The following is a 17,363-nucleotide window of genomic DNA, read 5'->3' on the forward strand; positions in this document are numbered from 1 at the left end:
TGTGATGAATGACATACTTCAGATTGCTTGGAGGGTGGTCCAGGTCTTTAAAACTATTATAAGAAATTCTTTATCTATGAGTCCAACTCTACTCAAGGTGATTTTATCTGTTGGTTGTTCCATAAAATTTTAAAAACTAGGCATTAGAAGTCTCAAATTCAACCTCTTGGGATAGGAAAGGCTTCCAATGCATGAATATGGTCTACTCGGACTAGTTTTGTTACTACCCAGTAAGAGAGATGTAGTTAGCTATTCACAAACAAGAACAGGAATGGAGGCCGCAGCAGGTAAGACACTGACATTGTCTCGTGAAGAATAAAGAATACAGATAGTGCAGCTCCATCTTTGACAACCATCAGCTTACACACACATAGAGTTCAATGGACTGCTTGCTGGAAGCATTACGCAAAAGCTTAACAAAAATCGTGTGTAGATCACAATGATTCATATCATGTGAGAAGATCATAGTGATTCCTGCCACTGTATAACAGCCTCACGGGCTTTCTTGCTTTCCCCTTCTTAGATGATTTTGCGAACTCAGTTCCATACTCCGCTATAGGAATAAATCCAGAACTCCAGATGCCCCTTGTATGCTGTCAATGATTTTATCGAGTCAGAAACTAAAATCAAATTAATCTAACAAAAGTGAAACTAAACAATGAATTTGATGGCATGCTAGGTATGCAGAGCTGATGCCATGTTGCAGTCAATTCTTCTTGCAAACTTGGCTAGAGTGATTTTGAAAACATTCATAACAAACATGGCTGTAATAAGTCCGGATTCTGAGGAATGCAAACATCCTTCACGATAATGGTTATAAAATATGGGCACAGTGAGAAACCAAAAAGATTAAAAACAAGAACTGAAGCTTTATAACCATAAAAAAAAATTCATGAAATGCTGTATACATTATGAAGTTTACACTGTTCATAAATGTTCCTTCGATCAGTATCCCAGTAACATCTGCACTTTTAAGAGCCATCTCATATGCAGTCCTTGCTGAGTCACCATTTGCCAAATATGCAAGTAATTTCCAAAAAGATGTTCATCCTGAAGATTATAAATATTATGTCCTTGTAGGTTTGTACAGTTAATTGAGGCATCCCCACATAGATCATTAATCGCTATACTCTTTAACTGGTTACCAAAAAAAAGGACTCCATAGGAGAGCAAACTAGATGGAGGAGAGTATGCATAGTTACAACTAGGAGAGAGCTTGAAGTTTGTGACACATGAACTTGCAGACTTACACTTCAATTTTGAACCAATGCAGCTGTGCACAGTACAACAGTTGAAAAATGACACTTGAAGAAGTGATAGCATAAGCACAGCAGGATACTCAAGGAGCCAAATGAGTAACACCAGCAGCAAAGACAAAGCATGTAGATGCACCGACGGCAACAAAGTTCACGCCAAAATTTGATACATAAATTCAACCCATTGCCTCAAACAAAATATGCTTTGGTTTGCATAATGAAACAAACACTTACAAGAAACTAAGATAATTTAGATATGAGTCCTGGTAACTTACCTCATGTTCTGGTATGTAAACTATTACTGGCTGGCAACACAACTTTGACAAGACCTGGAGGTATAACAAACAGTCAGTGAACACCATGTGAGAAGCATTCAATGTAGTGGCGAACATATATGCAATTCTCAGTAAAATATGTACTTATAAAACCTTTAGAGACAAACCAAAAGAACATAGTTAATTTTGCATTGAGATGAAGTGTAAACAACAAAGATGTCTAGGATTTGAACAGAATGGGTTATGCCTCCATGAGATAAAAGAGTGATAATCACCTGAAGGAAGGTAATGCAGATGACAGCAGGATAGAGTTTACCAGATCATACAGTTATCCTCGAAACAGAAAGTAACCTCATTATTAAGTTAGAAATTGCAGTACACAGGAATATGCAATGGATGAAATTTCTAATATACAAAGAAAAGTATGAATTCTAATGTGATCTTTGACTACAGCACATGAATCCAATATGAGTCAGAGAAACTTAATTAGCTAGGCATATCTACTAAAAAATAAACAAGAAAATTATAAGGCAAAACAAACACCGCTTATTGCAGTTAGAGCCTCTTATAGCCTTTGAATAACAAGTTCACCCAGTCAAAGAAGTAATTATAGAATACTTTATGCGAAATACTTGGGACAATAAACACCAAGAAAGTTACCATTTGAATGCTTCCAAAGGATGCATGCCATTTTAAATTAAGATGTTATTTTTGCAAAAGAATGTTTAACATCCTGACACAAATCCCATTCCTCATTTTACATCCCCTTGCTCAACAGCAGGAATTTTATAAATAATAGAAAAGCCTCCTACAGCAGATCTACAACATAGCTGAAAGTTGAAACATGGCTGAACCTTGTTGAGTAGAAAAATGTATCAAAATTCAAATATTGACATTAAATCACTTACCAACAACTCTGATTCACCGCCCCAGAAGTTGGAATGCTCAATTCTTTGGCAGTATCTGCAGTGATAAGTTGGCATTTATTCTCAAATATTAATGCCATAAGCACATAAAAAAGTACAAAAAATTCCAGCAGTATAACATATGAATCACAATATGGCAAACTATGCTTGCCTCTTCAGAGATTCTTCAACAGTTATAGCAATTAAGGCTTCTTCATACAGGTGGCGCTCATTATCGGCATCACAGAGGACCTCTTTCACAGCCATCCGTAGATCATCTGCCATCAAAAAGTTCTTGAACACTTAGATGTTTGCTGAAATAATCTTGAAAAGGCCAAGCAACAAACAGAAATTATGAGATTTTGGATGTATTAGAGCTGTATCAAAGCATAGCAGCTTTAACTCATTAGAGCAAATTATTGTTTCTCCTTGACATAATTAAATACCTGTATCTTGTGAAAAGCCAATAATCGAGCCAAGGGTTCCAACTTCCAACTACTCATGTAAAATGGTTTGTTCTATCAACCAGATTAATAGTCTGGTTCCCAAATTCTTAAACATGTATTTGAAACAATGCTCTGAACCATGGCACATAACTAGAGAGTTCTGATAAGTAATTACTAACTGGCATTTCCAATAACACAGAAAAACCAAATAGCAGGAAACTAAATTTATGATAATTGAAGGCAGATGACTAAATATGAGATCTCAACAAGAGGTACCACATTGTCTACTTAATGCCTGATAATAGAGCTGCTTGTTACATCTCATGCACAATAAATAATTGGGAACGTCCATACCTAAAAGTTTGGAAGAAAAATGGTGGCTGTATATTCTTAGGTTCAACTATTTTCCTGCATCCTTGTTCTTATAAATTGTAAGTACCGAATCAAGACATCCCGAAATTGTTGGTCAGAGAAGGTGGCTCAATCCTAAACTTCCAAATCTCATGGTAGTCATACCCTCGCTTGATTACCAAAGCCAAATTCTTGAGTGTAATGCATACTACTGACACCTTGCCTTGTTTTTTTCCTTACTTTTTTCATTTCTGTCAATAAGTGATCATATCGAAAGAGTTTTTGGCCTATGGAAACCTTCAGATACGATGTTCTAGAAAATCATCACCTAATCTTTAAAGATGTACCGCCAACAACTTGGATGTGGGTTGAAGAAGAAGAAGCGGAGGAACTACCTCTACAATTTCGCAACCCGCAGTCATTTGTCTAAATATTACTAGACCAGTAATAATCAATCACAGTTAAGGGTCGTAACTTACACGAGATGCACCAGAGTAATCATGTTACACTCTTTCGTTTGTTTAGCTTGTGATTTATTTTGTTACATGAACGATGATGAAGAACCACATGGACAAGTGAAGGTTTAATACATAAATGCTGGAGAAAACCTTAATAAATTGTTGCCATGCACAACAAAGTGCATATACCAAAAGCATAGAGTAGCTGACGATCCATACCAACAGTAACACCATAGTTCGTCTGAGAAGTTTACCTGCATCTTCCCTTTCTTCCCTTGGGCTAAGGACGATTCCCTTGTTCATGGCCATTCCTTTCACCTAGCAAAACGCACCCAAGGTCCACGGTCTAAATTACAAGTTCTGCTCACAGTCATCAGTTCTTTCACACGCACACACGTATACAAACGTGACAACATTGGCAAAAGAAACAGCAGAAATTCAACTAACGTTTCGCATTTCTGGAAACGGTGTCACGCACCAAACAAAGAATAACTGGAAGAAAAAAGACACCGAGCTTGAATGATTCTCACCAGAGCGCGGAACATACAGCGACCATCTCCAGTGATTTTCTCCACGAAGTAACTCTCCACCTTCCTCATCGCCGGCGATGCTCCGCGTCTAAGAAATCCCAACAAGGGCGTAATCAAATATCTGGGGCGTGCTAAATGGATGGTTCGATAGTTCGAGAAGGGGATGCTCGATAATTTTGTCTGTTTCAAGGAGGGAGAGAAGCTCACTCGGGTGCTTGCTTTTTGGCAGCGTTGCCCCCAAAGACAGGAGGGGAAATCTTTGCGAAAGGACGGCTGAAGACCGGTAATGGCGAGGAAGGGTGAGAGACGAGCTCGAATTTGGCCGTTCCTTCTCGGAGTTGCTCCAAGATTGTCTCTGCAGGAGACAATAAAAAAACCAAATAAAAGCGGTCAATCACAGAGAAAGAGATATACAGGGAGAGAGAGATGGAGTACTCTTCGAAGACAAAGGGTTGTCAGGCAGAGCCATGGCGGCAACTCTCGAGCTTGTTGGAAGGCGGGAGAGGATGACGACCAGGTGAGGAAGTATTTCATCTCTTCCTCAAAATATCGGCCTGGGAAAATAGCGTTAAGAAAAATTTAAGTTTCTCCATAAATATCCGAAAATACAACCGTCTATACTAGCAATTCGAAACGAAATACTTTTCTGGCAAACAGGAAGAAATTAATAACTAACAATGTAACTTAGAGATTAATATCTTAAATTCATAGTTTTTAACATGTAATATGGATTTGAAATCCATGACAATTAAAGATGTTTGATTGCCCTTATCTTCTCGTGATTTGAGAATTTAACACCAGACCCTTTCCTTGAATCAAGTTTGTCTTTTATACCAAAACGAAAAATTATTTTAGATGTAAATTTTAGGTCTGATATAACATCTTTAATTCAATAAAATTATGGATTTTTTTGTGTATCAACAAAACCATGTCACATCAGATCCATGAAGTTTAAATAAAAAATAAATAAGTGCTCCTTAATTGAAAAATTCAAACAAGAGAAAAAGAGACAACTAAACTTCTTAAGCGGGAGACGTTTGGATGTTGATTTTTTTTTTTAAGTGAGACAAACAAAACGCTCACACATTATTAAACAGGGATGCCAGTAGGGCTGGGCATAGGGCCCGCTCGGTTCGGCCCAATAAATTAAAATATATATATATATATATATATATTTAATTTATTTTAAATAATGTTTTTTATTTTTAATAAATACATTTTATATTAAAAATATTATTTTATAATTGAAAAATACTTTTTTAATTTAAATGGGCCGGGCCCCAAACGAAACCCACCCTTAGATGCCAGGATGCTTTAGGAAACGTTAAGCTTACAAATGTTTCCAAAAGTCCAGCCAAAACAAGATAGTAAAGCTGATATGCTTATCAAACACGGAAAAAAATATCTTCCAAAAACTTTATTGGCTCATGAGTAGATTTGTCATACATTTTTCACTAAACTAAAGGCCAAAATTATTATTGATAGTTTTAACACTTGGGAAGCCTTGACAATATAAATTTTAATACAATGATTCATGAGTTTGTTATAAAAATTAAATTAAAGCATTGAATTATATAAGTTGAAGTATAGCGGAAGCGCCATTAATTTGTCAAACAAAACAATTTGTAATTGTTTCATAAATGTGCCTCAAAAAGTAAGATAAATTTATACAACATTTTTTGAAATATTTAGTGAGTCATTTTTATTCTTTAGGTCATATTCATGAAACAATTACATACACAACTTTATTTATCAAATAAGTTTTTAAAATGATTAATGAAAGAATGAAGGTTTTGGCATTCTTGTCAAGCGGTATAATGAGATACTCCCCTCATTTAACCTTCAACAAACAATAGTATTTATGTTGCCACCACCTCTAAGACTATGACAACCTTTGTCCATATAATGTCTTGTTATCGTGTACATAGACAAAGCCAAGGTAGGGCTTGCATGAGTCTTGCCTTCACTTCAATAATTTTATTTAAAAAATTACATCTAAATTTTAAAAAATTTTATTTCTTTTATATAAAAATTTAAAAAAATGATATTTCGGCCCTAATCAAAATTTAAAAACTTTGATTCAACCCCTCTCATAATTTTTTTTTTAGAGACCATTGCAGGGCCCGCATGCACATTAAATAGAAGTTGAGCTTCAAATACAAAAATCTCTAGCATGATGATGGTGTTGGCGAAATGGTCCTGTTGTAGGACAGTTGGGTGAACCATCATCTACCCACTCAAAATTAATGTTCTTAATTTAAAAGTTTTTAGTTGGATCACCAATAAAAAAATCAAAAGAAAGTGCTCTTAAAATCTACGATTAAGAAAAGAGACCAAATGCTCATTTTTCAAAATTTACATTTAAATTCTTAATTTTTTATTTTATGTAAAAATAAAAATTTTGAAACTATAATCCGGCATCTTTGACAGATAACTTAGTTTTATATAAATATATATAATTGAATTATTTTAATAATTAAATATAAAAGTAATTTTTATTTCAATGGTCCTGAGCTTGTGACAAACGGGGTGCAGCCGAAGCCGAACCCGACTTGCCCAACCCTCTGTTCGAGTGTTCGCCCTCGAGGCTGCACGAGAAATGGTACTGGGTCGGGTCCTACCGCGCACGTGCTTTGAGACAGACCGGTCACGTGCGCCACACTTCCCTTCCAGCAGTCTGGGACTAAAAATAAAATGGACTGGAGAAAAAAATGGGATTTGGGGAGAGAGATAGAAAGAGAGGTGACAGTGCCAACGACCAAACCGGAAAAGACCGCAGCTCGCAGGAACGCCTCAGCTCGCAGGAACGCCTAAGAAGTATCGAATGAGAGAGAGAGAAAACCTAAACTACGTTCTCCCTCCGTCCCTCTTCTAGAGCTCGCCGCCACCACCGCATCGCTCGAGAGAGAGAGAGCTAGGGAGGAGAAGGATGTCTCTGTTGCCACATTATCCGGCGACGTCCACCAGCCGCCCGGCGACGGACCTCATGCGCAGTTCGCTCTCCCTTGGCGCGCATTCTGGAGCCCTAGGCCAATTGCCTGTCGGGACGCGGCCGCGGCTGCCGCAGCCCGGCGTGGTCTGCATGAAGAAGACGCGGAAGGTGAAGAAGCACGACTACCCCTGGCCGGACCCGAAGGACGTTGATCCGGATGTTAAGAGAGGAGCGTCAAGCTACCTGTCGGAGTTCAAGCCTCTGGCGGAGAGGTCGAAACCGGTGCCGCTCCCTTTCGAGATGCCGCTGATGGAACTCGAGAAGAAGATAATCGACGTGAGCTCCTCGGTTTCTTTTATTTTCTCTTGTTGGTTTTAGGCGGCCTTTGCATGTCCGTGGTTCAGCTCCGTTTTGATCTCTCCTTTATGTTTCAGAATTTATTGAGTTACTTCATTCTCCTTTCTTTTGGACATCATGATTAGGATCGTCTGATGCAAGCGGGATTACTGTTTTTCTTATGATTCTGTTTCTGCTACTTATGCTACAAAAATAACCTGATTAAATATATCCGGTGCATACCAGAGAGGAACATGGAGGATTTCGTGCATGCAAACATGACCCTATTATTTTGCAACTACGCGGTGAATTTATTGCAATGAATTGCATTAATTGTGCTTACTTGCTTTAAGGTGTAATGGATTTTATATGAACTCATGTTGCTGTCTGTTTCTGAAATGGCTGCTCGAATTTTGCGCCACTGCATGAGTTGATCTGGTTTGGGCACGGTTTTGGCAAGGAAACCATGTATTGATTCGTCCAGATGCGGTAACTTAATCATATCCGTGTAAGAGTTCATATCTGTACAGTAATCATCCACTAGATTGCGGAATTGCATGAATTTGCATTTGGAGTGTCCGATAAGAAGCATGCACGAGTAAAGTAGCTACGTAACACAGATGCTATTTCTACAAGGCTCCCATGTTTGCATCAGCATTGGCTGCCTTGAGTCATAGATCATTAGTCTGTAGACTTGACCACATAAACTGTGTTACGGTTGTGACTCCTCAAGTTCTTTCCCAGTAAGTCTATAGTCAGAATAATTATGAATTTTCTGTATTACCTCTTGTATTTCAATGTTATGTTTTGGTCCATCAATTTCGAGGTTTGTTGTATTCATTATTGTTAACCAGTTGCTTTGTTAGATCCTAATTATTCTGTTTATTTTGCAGATAAAGAAGATGGCTGAAGAAACTGGTTTAGACTTCAGTGACAAGATAAATTTGCTGGAGAACAAATACCAACAGGTAAAGTGTATGCATGATTGTTACTTGGTTAAATCATAGTTACTTGATGTATTTGCATGTTCTGTACATTGTTTGTGTTCTATCTTTGCTTTTCTCGACATTGCCACATCTTTCTTAGTTTCAAAACTCTTAACCGTGTTGCTGCATCATCTAATATTCAGCTTGATGTTGCACAAATTTCTAGATGAATTTACTTGTTCAAGTAATTGTCTTGCTTGTTTATCTGTTGAATATTTTAAATATGTTAAGAGAACAAGTGAAAACTACCTACTGCAATGAAGAATGAAATATAAATTCATGGATATGGCCTTTGGTGTCATGTAACATATCTGTTGATGGACATTAGTAGCTAAGTCATTAGGAAAAAGGGGGCGTGACAAAGAGGAAACTGACTGGAAGATAAACAGAATATGTTAGACCAATGTTGCTGTTTGACATGAAAGTTAAGATTTTTTAAAAAGGTATGTTTGAATGAGATGTTTATTCTTGATGTGCTACCTCGACTCTGATCCTTTTCCTCCCATGGCATATGAATTTTCAGCACTCATGTAGGTTGAAATGTTGTTTCAATGCAGCATGTTGCTGAAGTTGGTATGTTTGAATTAAAAAGGTATGTTTTGAATGAGATGTTCATTCTTGATGTGCTACCTAGCCTCTGATCCTCTTCCTCCCATGGCATATGAATTTTCTCATGTAGGTCAACTAGTCATTTCAATGCAGCATCTTGCTGAAATTGCTCCAGTATGTGTTTTGCACCAGTGATATTGGCAGTTCACTTCTCTTGTCCTTTACAAAGCTCTGTTATTGTCTTTGGATGCAGGCTCTAAAAGATCTATATACTCATCTAACTCCTATTCAACGATTGAGTATTGCTAGGCATCCCAATAGACCGACTTTTCTTGACCATGTGCTGAACATCACTGACAGGGTATGTGATTTGCATGTGTTCATCTGCAATTCTGATCCCTGTTTGTCACTAAGTATGAGTTAGGAAAACTATTCTGACTGGATGGTTAGTCATAACATACTCAAAGTGATCTGTTTGATTTTCATTAGTGGGTGGAGCTCCATGGTGATCGTGCTGGTTATGATGATCCAGCCATTGTTACAGGACTTGGAAGCATAGGACACAAAACCTACATGTTCATAGGTCATCAGAAGGGAAGAAACACAAAGGAAAACATTCATCGTAATTTTGCCATGCCAACTCCACATGGGTATGTTTTTTAGAGATTTGTGAATGATTTGATAATGATGCAATGATAGCACATATTTTCTCCAGGCTTAACCATTTGTATGATCCAATAAAGTGTTGAGAGTGGATCTGGGCATCTAGGCAGGGTTTGGCTAAGGTTTTTACCTTCCAAGCATCCTGACCAGGTTTGACTCACTGAGGGTGTATTCCCAGCCTGTCATCTTCTGGCTGGCCAGTTTCGATCTTACTACTGAATATCTTCCCTAATCCAATAAATAGTCTGGTCAGATCCAATTCCTACTTCATGATGTGGACGTGTCAACATCATCTTTGTAAAGACCTGAGGGAATTTTTTTTGACAACATGAATTCCTTGAGATAGGCATGAGTAATATACTATACTCTCATCTGAATCAGTGAAATATCATCTGTAGCTTAATTTATAGGAAAACATTATCTCTTGAGATATGAATTTGATACTGTTGTTTATTAATAAAGCTACCGTAAGGCCTTACGCATGATGTACTATGCTGATCACCATGGCTTTCCCATCATTACATTCATTGATACGCCGGGAGCCTTTGCAGATCTTAAATCAGAGGAGATTGGACAAGTACGTAACTTGGTTCTGATTTCATCGATCGTTAATAACTTAATGGAAAACGTGAGATGAACAGTAATGCACTAACAAAGTGTCAAAATGTTTTTTCTCTGTTCATGTGCATGCAGGGGGAGGCCATAGCACATAACTTGAGAACCATGTTTGGCTTGAAGGTGCCTATTGTTACTGTTGTTATTGGGGAAGGTGGTTCTGGTGGTGCCCTTGCCATAGGCTGTGCGAACAAATTGCTAATGTTGGAAAATTCCGTTTTCTATGTTGCCAGGTTAGTTGGATATTGCCTAAAAATAATCTAGTCTCACTTAATGTTACAGAACTTTGTAGATTCTTTATTTTAGAACTACTTTTCTATTGGATGAAAAGATGCGTAGAATCTCTTTAAGTCCAAGAAAATGGAACTTTTTTTACTAGACAATTCTTGAAGTAGAAGTATAGAAGTCGTGGAGATTTATTCGAGACATCTCAGACTAGTACGGTGGGTCTTGAAATTTGAAAAAAGAAGAAAAAGTAAAAACTTGGCACATGCTTCTTGTCTACATGATATTTCTTTTTGATACTAAGAGTGTGCAAGCAATTATTTCAATGCCTGAAGTTGAATAGCTATTCCAATGCATCTGCCACCTTTTTTTTCTTTTCTTCTTTTTGAGATCTGCTACAATTTTTGCTAAAAACCTCTTGAAGGTGGATTTAATGCTCGTATAACAGCACCATTGCAGCTTCAATGGACTGTATTGGCCAGATTATGTTAAGAGAACTAGTCTACTTACACCTTATTCACATAACTTTCTGAGGTGTGCATATGTGATTAGTTCCTGGTGCAGGTGGCATGAGAATCATATTTCTTTTGGTTTCCTGAATATCCTTTAGCTATTGATATTTCAAAGGACATATTCTTGAAGATGTCTGACAACCCATGAGTGCTTTTGACGTTAACAAAATTGTGCAGGAGATCGGCACAAATTTTCTGCCAAAGTGATATAATGTGGTTAAAATCATGTGGACCTAAATGTGGGCACTGGCACAGTTACCAATTGTGTGTTTAGGTACTTGACTTGATTTGGGCTGGGGTCAGGTATAAAATCAGGATTAAGCTTGATAAACTCTGGCACTGCTCGAGTTTTGTAATATGTATATATTCATAATTTTGTTTATACTTATAAAATATAAATTCATTGTATCTGATGGAAGTTGACCTTGGCCCCATTACTATCAGGTTGGGTATCTCCCCTTCTCCATCCCTCCACTAATGTTGACCGCTGACTTTCTACATGAGTTTGTGGACATTGACGGTGAATATCATGTCTGGCAATATAGAGCAATAATAGAGTTGATGCTTTATTTTAATAAGTTGGCATGGAAATACGACAGCTATGTGTGATAGACCAGGGAGAGTCTCTACTATACATTTCAGAAAATATTACTAGCATGTTCTTGTATTCTGTTTCTTGATTTTTTTGGGGAACATCTTAGGTATTCTCTACTTTATTTTTTTCATTAGTTCCACTTTCTATGCTTGGTTTTGACTTTGCTCTTTTTTCGATTTAATTTAAGGATTTATATTGGCAACTTGCCACTTCATAGTTCCACTTGGCCTGATTGCAATTGATCGTGAATTTCCAGATGAGATGTTTATATATGAACATACACAAACATATAATTACATCTTGATTTTTACTAATTCTAACAACCTGATTTCCAAATCTAGCTCTCTTCTTATAGTGCTCATTATTGAGTTGTCTATCAATTAGTTGTCAGGATCTAGTTTTCACACACACACACACACACACATATATATATAAATGCACACACATACCTCCCTTAGACTCAGGAGGGCTGGCCTAGATGAATGTTCTCTTGACAATGATAATTCCTAAATTTCCTAAAAGTGATGTTATGCAAGCAAAAGTCAGTCCTTAGGTTACAGCTGGGATAACAAGTTGCATGTTATCGCAAATCAATTGCTTTAGACACTTTTGATGTACCTTTTCCTTCAAATTATCCTATGATCTGCTCCTTGCCCTATGGATCTCAGTTCTCTTTCTTTCCTTGTCAACGTTGTCTCTATCAAATTACTCACTGTTTCTCATCTCAGTACAAAACTTGCATTGTATCTAGTTTTTCTTGTTTTAAATTTAATTGATCTTGAACTGGAGTTTTGTATCTGATTCATCTCCTTTTCCTATCAATGCATATAGCCCAGAAGCATGTGCCGCAATTTTGTGGAAGAGTGCCCAAGCTGCTCCGAAGGTAGTTAAACGTCCTTTCAGTTCTGCAAAATAGATCCTTTGTCCTTATATATCTTGCATGTTACCATTATAATATTTCTTCAGGCAGCTGAGAAGTTGAGGATAACTGGTACAGAATTATGCAAGCTGAAAATTGCAGATGGCATTATTCCGGTAATTTATTTATCTTGCTCTTTGCTTCAATATCATCAAATCAATTGAGAAATGCAAACAACTGGAGGGGGTGCTTAATAGAAAAAGGCAGGCTTGTTTATTTTCTTTAGAGAGATAGCCAAGTTGTAAGGAGCTTCTAGATGAAATCCAAATTAAAGAAATTATTGGTTTAAGATAAATGTGTTCATTGGTATAGATACTAGCTGGACACAAGAAAGATCAAAAAACAGGAATTTTTTTCCTAAAATATAGAGTTCATTTTGTCAACATTTTTGGCAGATAGTCTTGTAGGTAGTCTATGGTTGCATCCAAATGTGAATTTTCCTGCAAGCATCTTATTAATCACAGCCCTCAGCGTTTTCTGGTTAGAGTTGGGCCACCTTGAACTTGGGTTTAGATCACATTAGAGGCAACCCCAGCTCGGTTATCCTTGTAGGAAATAGGTGAAATTTATCACCAAGGATGGATTAGGTCTTTTATAATGTCATTTCTCTATTGGGTGATTGATCAAAATTCAAATGGTTATGGCAGCAACAATATGGTTGGTCAGAGTCGTGTAGCTAAATTTTTTTTCCAGCATGACATGGTCTATATGGACTGGACAGTGCCATTTAACTTGGGCTGTTGATTGCATGTATTCAGCTTTCTGATTGCACCAACTGCTTCATGCAAGTAGGATACATGTTATTTTTTTGCTATGTAAATATTGGCAGGAAGGCAGTTCCTGTTGATGGGATTTCCCTGTCATTCTCATAGAGCATATAGCAAAAGTGCTATTTTGGTATTTATATGCTTACTCCCTGCACTGAACTAACTCTCTTCTCTCTCTCTCTCTCTCTTCATGTATGTGTGTGCCCAAAAAGTTCATAATCAACAAACTACTGAATCCACCATGCTTAGATAAATATGCTGTAGGCTTGCGGTTGGATCAGAACTTAGGGAACACCAGAGTCTTTCCCTCTTTTGGTCTCTTTATAAACAAAACCACACACATCGTGTGTTTGTATCATTGTCACAGATATAGTGAGATTCTTGAAAATCTGGCGATATTTACGAGGAAAACAAGTACAACGATACTAGGAAAATCCTGAAAAAATGAATCCTTCACAAATTTTCATGATTTTCCTGAAAAAATACTCAAAAAGAACCTTGATGATATTTTCCCAAGAACGATATCTGCGACAGTGGTTTGTATATGCGTGTGTGGTTGGGTATGCTGCATTGTAATCATTTTTGTGCTAGGACCTTGTAATTCTCACATGTATAAATTTTCAAAGGATTCTATAGAACACATTATAAGAGCAGGTATGGCATTTGTAGAAATTTTTTTTCTTTGACTTCATTTTTCGTTGGTTTTTATTCATTGCCCGCCAAGAGGGAGGGACAACCACGTTTTTTTCACCAAAGGTATAGGGCATGGTAAACATGGGTCTTCTGGGTTGGCATGTCTCCTCACAAAGCACTTAAGTTTCCTAATCATCAAAAAAAGATCATTCTGAACAGGGAACTTCTGCTGTTTTTTCTGTAATTTGTTTTTTTTTTCTATCTTTTAACCTTCTAACAAGTTTTCTTTCTGATAGGAACCCCTAGGTGGTGCACATACCGATCCAGCTTGGACTTCAGAGCAGATAAAGACTGCAGTAATTAATGCAATGAATGTCAGTGTTGCTGAGTTCATTGTTTCAGACAGTATGTTGATCCATCATGGCATCTGATATTTATACTTTTTTTTTTTGCAGGAGCTATCTGAAATGGACACAGAAACATTGCTAAACCATCGAATGCTTAAATTCCGTGCAATTGGTGGTTTTGAAGAAGCAATATCCTTAGATCCCAGAAAGACGAGCAACATGAAGAAGAAAGATGAGCCTATCAACCAGGGTGCAAAGTTTGTCATAGATGCAGATATTGAGCATGAGCTTGAAAAATTGAAAGAGCAAATTCTGAAATCAAAGGTGTCATCAGTCAACCATCCAGATGTTTCCTTCAATGAGATGATTGAGAAATTGAAAAAGGATATTGAACAGGAATATTTACAGGCTCTAAGTGCAACAGGCCTGCAAGAAAAGCTTGATATGCTTCGTGAGGAAGTTGCAAAAGCAAAGATTTCTCCTACACAACCTCTGGATCCAGTTCTTGAAGAAAAAATTAGTATGGTTAAGCATGACTTTAGGCAAAGACTGGTGGAGGTCCCCAATTTGGCTAGCTTGACTTCCAAGCTTCAGATGCTAAAAGAATTGACAGATGCTAAAAGGCTGTCAGAGAAGACTAATAAGCTATCCGTACTGAAACAGGAAGTAAACCAGGGACTGAGAGGTGCTCTAGACCAGTCTAATTTAAAGGGCAAACTTGAATTACTGAGAGAGGAGATGTTGCATGCCGGTGTGACAAAGGTGGAAGATTTGGATGAGGGGATGAAAGAAAAAATTGTTAACGTGAAGCAGGCGGTCATGTCAAGTTTGAGTGAGGCATTGAAGTCCATGCAGCTAAATCTTGAACAAGTGGTATCAAGAGAAGAAGCTGCCCAGGTTGGGAATTATGACAAAAAGAAGAATTATGCAGATTTAAAGAATCAAATAGCAGAACTCAATGATGACATAAATAAAGAAATTGTAGGGGTGGTTAATTCGTCCAATTTGAAGAGCAAACTTGAAATCCTCAGGTTGGAACTCGCCATGGCTGGGAAATCATCAAACCCAGAGTCGAAGAGTAAGATTGAAGAATTGACAAAGGAAATCAAGCAGAGGCTTGAGGAGGCAATGATGGACTCAAAATTGGCAAAGAAACAGGACATGCTAATGCAAGAGATGAGGATTGCTACAAAGAAACATTCAGCAAATGATGCAGAAGATTCAGAAAGTGGTATCCTAGACGAGCATGTTTCTGATATTGATATCACTAATGTGGATGCAGAGCTCAACGGCAGCTTTGTTTAAATGTAAGTCTTCTCTTCAAAAGCAAACATTACACTTATCCTCCGTGCTACATGTGTTTCTTCTGGTGTAGAGAATCGTTTTTACTTGAAGCAAAAAACCATGAGATTCTTTTTGGAAGCAATAAAGGAATGTGTCTCTCCTTTTGGTATGATGAACATTGGTATTGCTATTTAAAGATGAGGATGACACACCTCTACTTTCATTTGCTTTTGACAGGAAATGGTCTAGTTGTATCTGCTCTGACATAAAGTACGATTGTAGTCATATCTTGTTTCAAGGAATGCACAGTTTTCTTAAATAACTGTGAATCCTTTTGAGTCTTCGTAGTCAGGAAAGTCTCTGTTGATTGTCATTGTGAAGATATCTGCTAAGATCAGAACCCTCTGAATTGTCTTAAAGGACACTTCTGGTCTTCTTATTTAGGAGACAATTTGAAATCATGGTTTTTTCAGGGCCTAGTATGAGCAGATTTCCTACAATCTACTGGTCTAGATACAGGAGCTCTCTGTCTTCTGTGATTTTCCATAGAATAGGAAATTGATGGAAATATAGTCTAGGACCGGTCAAGATATTCATTTGATGACCACATTCAATGTTAGTGGCGTATGTCTTTTTGTTTCTCGGATTTTCCGTCTAGGTATTTACTTGTTTTGCTTGATGTAGGTTTCATAGTTTCACCATCTACTGCCAAGCAATTGTCCATCTTTTACGTTTCTAGGAATTTCTTCACATTTTTGTGAGAAGAAACATTAACTTGACTTCATGGTGAATTATGCTGGTATGTGTGACACTCATGTATCTTGTGCCTCCATGACTTAATCCAGGCCTTCAAGAAACTTCTAGATTTTCTTGTCTCTATATTTACTTATACATCCACTTGGTCAACTTGCCTATCAATGTTGTATGTGGTCGCTGATCCTGCAAGGAATTGACTAATCTTAGTCCAACAGAGTCCTAAGCTGTTTTGCAGTTTTAAGCTCAATTGCGTGCATGAGTTTCCTATTTATTTTTTATCTACTGTGATACAGGAACAATGGCAATCTAAGGAGAAAACTATCTGAAATTTATGCCGAGTCTCTGTGACAATCTGGCCCATTTGCACCAGGGGAACGCAAGGTCACAGGCTACCACTTTTGAGTGACTCTAAGATTGTTTAATCCCCCACTTTTGTCCTTCAATGCATTCGAGGGAAATTTACTTTATTCTTTTCCCTGGAAATTAGCTTATCTGTAATTTCAATTGTACAGTTTACCCATGTGTTCGTGGACTCCACTCTGGAAGCATCAGTGAATAAGGCTATTTTCACTACTCTTTTACGTGTTTCAAAGCTGAAGAGACCAAAGTCGTACGTGTCTGCAAAGATTTGACGTTTGTACTATTTTTGTGGTTTGGATTTGTTAGGATCCCTTGTAAAGGGATGGCTATTTTCGTTGAGTTCTTCAAAAAGGATTGCCTCGTGGCTCGTGTTGACGTCTCCCTGGAGCGCCTTGCCTCTTGTTAACAACTTGTCTTGAACTGAAAGCGTGCTCGTGGAAGCCTGTTTGCAGAGAAATTTGCATTTCCTCATTCTGGTAGGGAGTTCTGCCTTTTTTGGACGTTTCTTGTGAAACCGGAGTCTAAGGATTTTTTAAGTATGAGTTTGATGGTGATTAGTTTTTCATAATTTCCCAATTATCTAATTAAGGTCTTTCGATCCAATATAGAAGGTTAAAGAAAAAAATAAAGAGAAAAAAGTGATAGGTATTTTTTTAATTTAAT

The 17,363-nt window shown here is 37.5% G+C and overlaps 2 protein-coding genes across 2 annotated transcripts; one reads left to right on the forward strand and one right to left on the reverse strand.

Annotated features, from left to right (window-relative positions):
- Positions 1-272: 272 nt before the first annotated feature.
- Positions 273-4,741, reverse strand: LOC116254577 (OVARIAN TUMOR DOMAIN-containing deubiquitinating enzyme 3). The gene is made up of 8 exons (XM_031630047.2): positions 4,657-4,741; positions 4,429-4,576; positions 4,222-4,309; positions 3,946-4,009; positions 2,609-2,714; positions 2,440-2,494; positions 1,532-1,585; positions 273-593 (listed from the first exon to the last, which is right to left on the reverse strand). The coding sequence occupies exons 1-8, from the start codon at positions 4,688-4,690 to the stop codon at positions 450-452; spliced, it is 693 nt and encodes a 230-aa protein (XP_031485907.1). The 5' UTR covers positions 4,691-4,741; the 3' UTR covers positions 273-449.
- A 2,205-nt stretch (positions 4,742-6,946) lies between these two features.
- LOC116254581 (acetyl-coenzyme A carboxylase carboxyl transferase subunit alpha, chloroplastic-like) lies at positions 6,947-16,913 on the forward strand. Its single transcript, XM_031630052.2, has 11 exons — positions 6,947-7,489; positions 8,383-8,457; positions 9,278-9,385; positions 9,514-9,674; positions 10,150-10,264; positions 10,381-10,535; positions 12,466-12,517; positions 12,601-12,669; positions 14,250-14,327; positions 14,409-15,607; positions 16,634-16,913. Exons 1-10 carry the CDS (start codon positions 7,151-7,153, stop codon positions 15,603-15,605), a joined length of 2,349 nt encoding a protein of 782 aa, XP_031485912.1. The 5' UTR covers positions 6,947-7,150; the 3' UTR covers positions 15,606-15,607; positions 16,634-16,913.
- The last annotated feature ends 450 nt before the right edge of the window (positions 16,914-17,363 follow it).

This window comes from Nymphaea colorata, chromosome 5, assembly GCF_008831285.2.
Source record: "Nymphaea colorata isolate Beijing-Zhang1983 chromosome 5, ASM883128v2, whole genome shotgun sequence".
In the NCBI taxonomy this organism is placed as follows: domain Eukaryota; kingdom Viridiplantae; phylum Streptophyta; class Magnoliopsida; order Nymphaeales; family Nymphaeaceae; genus Nymphaea; species Nymphaea colorata.

What these genes read in the sequence shown, in the direction of transcription:
- LOC116254581 (XM_031630052.2), top strand. Translation starts at nt 7,151, where the DNA reads ATGTCTCTGTTGCCACATTATCCGGCGACGTCCACCAGCCGCCCGGCG. An exon ending in TCGAGAAGAAGATAATCGAC is followed by an intron (nt 7,490 to 8,382) that starts GTGAGCTCCTCG and finishes TTTATTTTGCAG; the next exon opens with ATAAAGAAGATGGCTGAAGA. An exon ending in AATCAGAGGAGATTGGACAA is followed by an intron (nt 10,265 to 10,380) that starts GTACGTAACTTG and finishes ATGTGCATGCAG; the next exon opens with GGGGAGGCCATAGCACATAA.
- LOC116254577 (XM_031630047.2), bottom strand. Translation starts at nt 4,690, where the DNA reads ATGGCTCTGCCTGACAACCCTTTGTCTTCGAAGA. An exon ending in GGAAGAAAGGGAAGATGCAG is followed by an intron (nt 2,715 to 3,945) that starts GTAAACTTCTCA and finishes TTTTGATGGCAG; the next exon opens with ATGATCTACGGATGGCTGTG. An exon ending in GCGGTGAATCAGAGTTGTTG is followed by an intron (nt 1,586 to 2,439) that starts GTAAGTGATTTA and finishes TTATACCTCCAG; the next exon opens with GTCTTGTCAAAGTTGTGTTG.